General features: G+C 45.2%; 1 protein-coding gene across 1 annotated transcript in view; it reads left to right on the top strand.

Annotated features, from left to right (window-relative positions):
* Positions 1–7490, top strand: part of LOC112074032 (diacylglycerol kinase eta-like) — a 73952-nt gene extending 66462 nt beyond the window's left edge. Inside the window, exons 2-6 of the mRNA XM_070440364.1 lie at positions 3746–3856; positions 4073–4153; positions 6044–6094; positions 7001–7163; positions 7369–7490. Coding sequence (XP_070296465.1) covers positions 3746–3856; positions 4073–4153; positions 6044–6094; positions 7001–7163; positions 7369–7490 — 528 coding nt within the window. The remainder of the gene's footprint in view (positions 1–3745; positions 3857–4072; positions 4154–6043; positions 6095–7000; positions 7164–7368) is intronic.
* The last annotated feature ends 1797 nt before the right edge of the window (positions 7491–9287 follow it).

Below are 9287 nucleotides of genomic sequence, written 5' to 3' on the forward strand. Positions count from 1 at the left end.
TGTGTGTGTGTGTGTGTGTCTGACGCACCTACCCTTTGTACCCAGCAGAGTCCCTCGAGCAGTGCCCAGCTTTGAACACACACACGTACGCACATACAAACACTGAAGGTGTGAGCAGCGCTGTGAAACATATGGGTCCATTTTCACCTTGTGCACCAGGGAAGTCACACACAAACACACGCTCACACACACACACACACACACAGTTGAGCTGCCAACGCTGTCAGTTTGTGTGTGTTCAGCATTAGTGATTCCCTACGGGGGGAACCCACCTGCCTGTGTGTCTCGTTTCCCTCTGTCCAGATTTAAGGGTCGCATTGACACACAGGGCAGAATGTCACTTACTGTTCTGCCTTCTGTCTCTTATATTCTCTCTCTCTCTCGCTCTCGCTCTCGCTCTCGCTCTCGCTCTCGCTCTCGCTCTCTCTCTCTCTCTCTCTCTCTCTCTCTCTCTCTCTCTCTCTCGCTCTCTTCCACCCCCCTTAGTGGACTGTCGTGACTTGACTTTAACATTAATCTGAAGACTGGTATTCATCTAATTAACTGACTATGTTTAATTGTTACCCGATTACATTAATCATGTAACAATTAACTCATTAGGATTTGGGGCACCACGAGAGCGGTTCTTTAAAGAGTTTCTATCACATCTATAAACAGTCAACTTATTAAACATAACCTCGTATCATATCACCATTCTGAACAGTCGTAACCTGAGCCTTACTTATGATTCAGTACTACACAAATTGGTTTAATTATTTATTTACTAACTAATTAAATGGAAACGCGGGATGAACACACACTCCCGCCGGTTATTGACTGGAGACGTAATACACTGAGAACAGATCCCAAACGGAATGACAACAACATGGCTGCTTGTTAAAGAAGAGATGGAAAGGGAGAGAGGGACAGAGACACCTAACATTACCATGTTCAGAAAATACTCTTAACTACAGTAGCCTTATACTTTGCACACGAACCGCCGCCTGCTTTGACCAAGAAATCATGAATGTATTTACGTGAAATGGCTGGGTTCTCTCCGAGAACGGGGCAGCTTTTGTTTAAGGTTCTTGGGCCTTTTCGCAGCACGCTTTGTAAGGCTCTGATTGGTCCGAAATGGTTCCAACAAGTCTATTGTTGTTGTTCTTCGTAGTTGTTCCGGTATCCGGTGACTTGTCGTGTAGTCCTGAACACAACTATAGAGTTGATGTTCCTTCCATTCGTCTCTTGAAGATGCTTCTTTGAAGACAGGCTAGCCAGCCTTATCGATGCTAGCCAGCCTTATCGATGCTAGCCAGCCTTATCGATGCTAGCCAGCCTTATCGATGCTAGCCAGCCTTATCGATGGCTTAGCAGCCCTTATCGATGGTTTCCCAGTGGGGTGATGAGAGTAGCGTAATACGATGGTTTGAGCAGGGTAACACGATGGTCCTACTTAAATTTGCTTCGAAGATACTTTACGTAGAACAGCAAATCAGCATTATCAGTGATTGTCCTGAAGGTGAGTTTATTGTCTCTACCTCGTGTTGAGATTCAAAGTTAAAACCATTTTAAATKTGTAGCTGCCGCTTCACGCTTTTTCTGGTTCAGTGTGTTAATTTCTTAACCCATCATTTATACCTTTTGCTGGAAAGGGGTGGTTCCGGCTGGCTGACATGCTCCCTGACCTCACTACGGGGCATTGATTACTCACTGTCCAAATTTATGGAAAACAATTATCTCTTATCACTTCTCAAATCACATCCCTCAATTAAAAAATCACATCCCTCTTTTAGCAAATCACATCCTTCTCTTCCATAGTGTGGATCCTCCAGCTCTGTAATGTGTTGACTTTCCAAGTTACAGTATTTCCTTTAGAACATTTTTAATGACATCACAAAATAACAAACAAAATTACATTAGTGTTCTACAGATCGCCTCGGACCATTCCCCACGKTCTACGTTCGAAATATTGTTCCAGTATTCACTTTTGACCGTGTTGAGTTTCAGCGATTAAAAAGGTCTGTTGAGACAAAGAACGTTCCTTTTAGAGAATTTTGAGAGCACAGACTTGTGTCTTCTCCCTTGATTTTACAACAGGACGTGAGTTGTTAATCCCCACCAGGTCCTTCCCTCTACGGGTGAAAGGGGGATCTGATTGAAGTTAGTCATTGCAAACCTAATCTGACCTATTTCGATCCTCGTGGTCAGTAATGACAGTCCCTCTCTGGCGGGTTCAATCTTGGAAGGATTCTACAAGTTGCAGTTTTATTTTAAAAATGTATTACAAGAATGACGTCCTGGTTGTGGATCGTCCTATTACGTGACACAACGTCCTGGTTGTGGATCGTCCTGACAGGACATACTCCCTCTCTCTCTTTTTAAGGCAGCACATACCAGTACTAACTGGTAATACCCTATTTCAATGTTATCTCACGTGTTCTTAGACAAAGATAAAAAAATCCCAAACACATCAATCTGTCCATACATCTTCCTGTATTGGGAGGTTATATAGATTTCTGGAAGTGGTGTTGTCATATCAACAGAGGAGAACAGGGCATCATGTACCCATATAAACATCTTGTTGAAGCTGAATGTAACTGAATTAAATGATTTGAATAGTTGCCACATATGTTTCCTGATTATACAGTATCTTCTATGACATAATCTCACCCCCACACACACCCTCTCTCGCTAACACACAAGCATGCACCTCCACCCCCACACACACCCTGCTGCATCGATAACACACAAGCATTGCACTCCACCCCACAGCACTACCCTCTCTCGCTAACCACAAGCATGCAACCTTCTGCACCCCAACACACCCTGCTTTCGCTAAACACAACAAGCATGCACCTCCACCCCGCACACACGACCCTCTCGCGTAAACACACAAGCATTGGCACCTCCGGCACTCCCAGCAACACATCCCTCTTTCGCTATACAGAAGCATGCACCTCCACCCCCACACACACCCTCTCTCTCGCTAACACACAAGCATGCCACCTCCACCCCCGACACACCCTACATCGTTCGCTAACACACAAGCATGCACCTCCACCCCCACCACACCCTCTTCTCGCTAACGACACAAGCTGCACCTCCACCCACACACAACCCTCTCTCGTTAATACACAAGCATGCATCCTCCACGCGCCACACACACTCCGCCATCGACTAACACACAAGCTTGCACCTCCACCCCACAGCACACCTCTCAATCGTAACACCAAGCATGCACCCTCCACCCCTACACACCAGCCCCTCTCGCTAATACACAGAGCATGCACCTCCACCCCACACACACCTCTCTCGTCTAACACACAAGCATGGCACCTCCACCCCACACACAACCCTCCGTTCCGCTAACACAGCAGCATGCACACCGCCACACAACTCGCCGCAACACACAGCATGCACCTCTCCCCAAATCTCTCGCTCAACACTCAAGCATGCCGCCACCCCAAACTCACCCTCGTGTCGCTAACTGAACATAAGCCATGCACCTCCACCCCCACACACACCCTCTCTCGCTAACACACAAAGCATAGCAACCTCCACCCCCAGTCGACACGACCTCTCACCTCGCTAACACGACAAGCATGCATCGCTCCACTCCGACACACAACCTCTCTTTCTCGCTAACACACAAGCATGCACTCCCGTCACAACAACGACCCTCCCTCGTTGACCACAGCAAGATGCACTCCACCCCACGCAACACCCTCCGAGCCCTAACTCAACCCTCTCTCTCCTCTCTCCATAGAAAAGTGTGAAGGAGGGGATCCTATTGAAACAGACTAGCTCGTTCCAGAGATGGAAGAGGAGGTTCTTCAAATTGAGAGGAAGGACACTTTACTATGCCAAAGACTCAAAGGTGACCCATATTTTTGAAGAAGGTTTTTACTTGCAGTGGCAGTGATATGTAGTTGTTTTTACCTACCTTAATTGAATTCACTGACTAAGTTGCTCTGGATAAGTGTCTGCTCAATGACTGAAATGTAAATCACTTTTTATTACTTCACTCTTCAGTACATCGGCTTTGATGTGAACTTTTTATTACAAAATTAGAACTTTTTTTTTTTTTTTCAAGTCTCTGATATTTGACGAGGTGGACCTATCAGACGCCAGCGTGGCCGAGACCAGCACCAAGAACATCAACAACAGCTTTACGGTAACCATGACGACACACTACTTCCTCTACCGTAACCAAGACCACAGCTGCACTGTGAATATGATATTCTCTCCATTCTTGTATAATCTGCTAATCTATACTTTCTCTCAATTCAATTTAAGGGGCTTTATTGGTGTGGGAAACATATGTTTACATTGCCAAAGCAAGTGAAATAGATAATAAACAAAAGTGAAATAAACAATTAAAAGTGAACAGTAAACATTACACTCACAGAAGGTCCAGAAGAATAGAGACATTTCAAATGTCATATGTCTGTCTATATACAGTGTTGTAACAATGTATAAAAGGGAAAATAACTAAACATAAATATGGGTCGTATTTACAATGGTGTTTGTTCTTCACTGGTTGACCTTTTCTTGTGGCAACAACAATCTTTCTGCTGTGATGGCACACTGTGGTATTTCACCCAGTAGATATGGGAGTTTATCAAAATAGGGTTTGTTTTAAATTTCTTTGTGGATCTGTGTAATCTGAGGGAAATATGTGTCTCTAATATGGTCATACATTTGGCAGGAGGTTAGGAAGTGCAGCTCAGTTTCCACCTCATTTTGTGGGCAGTGTGCAGATAGCCTGTCTTCTCTTGAGAGCCAGGTCTGCCTATGGTGGCCTGTCTCAATAGCAAGGCTATGCTCACTGAGTCTGTTCCTTAAATTTGTGTCAGTCACAGTGGTCAGGTATTCTTCCACTGTGTACTCTCTGTTTAGGGCCAAATAGAATTCTAGTTTGCTCAGTTTTTTTGTTAGTTCTTTCCAATGTGTCAAGTAATTATCTTTTGGTTTTCTCATGATTTGGTTGGGTCTAATTGTGTTGCTGTCCTGGGGCTCTGTGGGGTGGGTTTGTGTTTGTGAACAGAGCCCCAGGACCAGCTTGCTTAGGGGACTCTTCTCCAGGTTCATCTCTCTGTAGGTGATGGCTTTGTTATGGAAGGTTTGGGAATCGCTTCCCTTTAAGTGGTTGTAGAATTTAACGTCTCTTTTCTGGATTTTGATAATTAGCGGGTATCGGCCTAATTCTGCTCTGCATGCATTATTTGGTGTTCTACGTTGAACACAGAGGATATTTTTGCAGAATTCTGCATGCAGAGTCTCAGTTTGGCCTTTGTCCCATTTTGTGAATTCTTGGTTGGTGAGCGGACCCCAGACCTCACAACCATAAAGGGCAATGGGTTCTATAACTGAATCAAGTATTTTTAGCCAGATCCTAATTGGTATGTTGAGTTTTATGTTCCTTTTGATGGCATAGAAGGCCCTTCTTGCCTTGTCTCTCAGATTGTTCACAGCTTTGTGGAAGTTACCTGTGGCGCTGATGTTTAGGCCGAGGTATGTATAGTTTTTTGTGTGCTCTAGGGCAACGGTGTCTAGATGAAATTAGTATTTGTGGTCCTGGCAACTGGACCTTTTTTGGAACACCATTATTTTGGTCTTACTGAGATTTACTGTCAGGGCCCAGGTCTGACAGAATCTGTGCAGAATATCTAGGTGCTGCTGTAGGCCCTCCTTGGTTGGGGACCGAGGCACCAGATCATCAGCAAACAGTAGACATTTGACGTCAGATTCTAGAAGGGTGAGGCCGGGTGCTGCAGACTGTTCTAGTGCCCTTCGCCTTTATTTTGGTTTGTTTGTTTGTCAATTAGGATGTGCAGGGTGAATAGGTGGTCTGCCGTACAGTACTTTGGTAAAAATACAATTCGACATTTGCTCAGTACATTGYTTTCACTGAGGAAATGTACGAGTCTGCTGTTAATGATCATGCAGAGGATTTTTCCGAGGTTGCTGTTGATGCATATCCCACGGTAGTTATTCACTCTCAGTTCAAGGGGCTTTTTTTAAACTCTTTTTGACTTTCTCTCTCTCTCTTCTCTTTTTCCAGGTGAATCACTCGTTCAGGAAGCTTGATGCTATTGTGCCAGAGAGCAGGAAGGTTAGATGGAGGATTGGATTGGTGCTACTAAGCTCCGCTGTAAGCAGAAATGGGAGCCTTAGCGAGGTAGAACTTTTTCTCCCCTCCATCCTCCATCCATCTTTCCGCTCTATCCCCTCCATCCTCTCTATCCCTCCTTCCTCTCCTATCCCTCCTATCCTCTCCATCGCCTGCCATCTCCTATCCCTCCTTCCTCTCTATCCCTCCGTCTCTCTATCCTCCTCCCTTCTATCCTCCTCCCCTCCATCCTCCTCCCTCCCACACTCCATCCCTCCATCTATTTCTCTTCTTCCTCATCCACTCCACCTCTATCCCCATCTCCTCTATCCCTTCCATCCTCTCTATCTCTCATCCCTCGCTCCGCCTCTGATCCCGTCCTCGGCCCTCTATCCCTCCTCCCCTCTATCCTCCTCCCCTCTATCCGCTCCTCGCCCTCTATCCTCCATCCCCTCTTCTCTATCGCCTCCATCGCTCTGTCCCTGTGCCTCCCCTCTGTCCTCCTCCCCCTCCATCCCTAGCGCATCTTCTCTACCCTCCCATCCCTCCTCCTCTCCTATCATCTTCCCTCTATCCTCCATCCCTCTGTCCTCCTCGCCTCTCTGTCCCTCCTCCCCTTCCATCCTTTCTCATCCCTCCATCCTCTCTATCCCTGCCAGTGCCCTCTGTCCCTCCCTCGCCCTCTGATTCCCTCCATCCTATCTATTTTTCCTCCATTCTTCTCTATCCCTCCATCCTCTCTATCCTCCTCCATCCCTGTATCCTCGCTCCCTCTCCGATCCTTTCATTGATTCTCTCTTTTTCACGCCGTTGTCCCTCTCACCTTCTAAAGGGACATCTTAGGGATGGGAGACCCATGGGGTGGCGGCACAAAAAAAAAAAAAATCGCTGTGGTGGGCTGGGTTGTAGTGCCAATCGCTGACACGGGTCGCCAGGGTGGCACGGTGTTTCCCTCCGGCAACATTGGTGGTGGGCTGGCTTCCGGGGTTAAGCGGGCATTGTGTCAAGAAGGTCAAGTCGTGTTTCGGAGGACGCACTGCTCTGGACCTTTGCCTCTTCCGAGCGTACGGAAGTTGGCAGCGATGAGACAAGACTGTAACTTACATTGGATAGCATGAAATTGGGGAGAACAAGGGGTAAAACAATTACATTAAAAAAAGACATCGTAATTTTGTCTGAGGACACACTATCTCTCCTCTGCGGCCTCTCTAGACCAGTTTCCTATTTTATATGGAAGCATTTCTCTGGGATGCTATAACTGGTATGCACTGTTCCAGTTGACGCCAGACCCACCTTCTGTCAACGTCTGAGAGAGGCTGCTCTCCGGGAGTCCACCGTCAGCACGGACTGTCCTGTGAAGGTACACACCGCACACCCCCTCCCCACACCCCTCCCATGACCCCCTCCCCGCATGAAACCCCTCTCCAGGCCCCCCCCCCACGCAATGGATCATTTAAAACTCACTTGATGTTTCCGATGTACATACACTTGTGCGCTCTTACAGACATTGTGGGCATCTTTACAGACATTGTGGCATCCTTTTACATACATTGGGTGGCATCTTTACAGACATTGTGGCAGTCGTGTATAGACTTGTGACACTCTTTACAGACATTGTGACATCTTTGTTACATACCATGTGACAGTCTTTGGACAGCATTGTGAGCATCTTTACAGTCATATGTGACATCTTTACATACATTGTGGCATTTTACAGTCATTGTGACATCTTTAGCATACATTGTGGCCATCTTTAAGAGCATTGTGGGCATCTTACAGTCATTGTGACATTTTACAGGACATTGTGGCATCTTTACACGACATTGGTGACAGTCTTTACAGACATTGGTGGACCTCTTACAGTCATTGTGGAAATCTTTAACAGACATTGTGGCATCTTTACATACATGGTGGCATCTTTTACATACCATTGTGGCATCTTTTACAGTCATTGTGGCATCTTTACATAGCATTGTGGGCATCTTTACAGTCATTGGTGACATTCTTTACAGAACATTGTGGGCATCTTTACAGTCATTGTGACATCTTTACATAGCATTGTGGCAGTCTTTACAAGTCATTGTGACATCTTTACATACATTGTGGGCATCTTTACAGTCATTGTGACATCTTTTACATACATTGTGGCATCTTTACAAGACCATTGTGGGCATCTTTACAGACATTGTGGCATCTTACAGACTTGTTGGGCATCTTTACAGACATTGGTGGCATCTTTACAGACTTGTGGATCTTTACATACATTGTGGCTCTTTACAGACATTGTGACATCTTTACATACTATTGTGGCATCTTTACAGACATTGTGGCATTTTCTTTACATAGCATTGTGGCATCTTTACATACATTCGTGACATCTTTACAGACATTGTGGGCATCTTTAAATACATTGTGGCATCTCTACAGACATTGTGACATCGTTATAGACATTGTGGCATCTTTACAGACATTGTGGCCTTTACAGTCATTGGTGACAATGCTTTACACGTACATTGTGGCCATCTTTACCGCACTGTGGCCATCTTTTACAGTCATTGTGCATCTTTACATACCATTGTGGCATCTTTACATAATTGTGGCATTTTTACAGACATTGTGGGCATCCCCCTGTTTTTTTTTTTTTTTTTAAGTTCATTGTGCCTCTTACCATAGCATTGTGGCATCTTTACAGACATTGTGGCATCTTTACATACATTGTGAGCAGTCTTGTACAGACTTGTGACATTTTACAGACATTGTGACATCTTTACAGACTTGTGGCGCATTTTACAGACATTGTGACAATCTTTACAGACATTGTGACATCTTTTTACAGTCATGTGACCAGGTCTTTTTTACGACCATTGTGACTCTTTACAGACATTGTGGGCATCTTTACAGACAGTTGTGACATCCTTTTACATACATTGTTGGCATCTTTACAGAATTCGTGAACATCTGTTACAGACATTGTGGCTCTTACAGACATTGTGACATTCTTTACAGACATTGTGACAATCTTTACAGACATTGTGACATCTTTACTCGACATTTGTGACAATCTTTACAGACATTGTGGGCATCTTTAAAATGTTGTGCATCTTTTTGACTGTTTTGATAGACTGGTTTGTCGATCTCTACTAGATTATCTCTCTCAGCATTCCAGTGGGGTGTAAGTTCAAGGCCCATAAGCGCT

Source organism: Salvelinus sp. IW2-2015, unplaced genomic scaffold (genome assembly GCF_002910315.2).
Source record: "Salvelinus sp. IW2-2015 unplaced genomic scaffold, ASM291031v2 Un_scaffold2469, whole genome shotgun sequence".
Classification (NCBI taxonomy): domain Eukaryota; kingdom Metazoa; phylum Chordata; class Actinopteri; order Salmoniformes; family Salmonidae; genus Salvelinus; species Salvelinus sp. IW2-2015.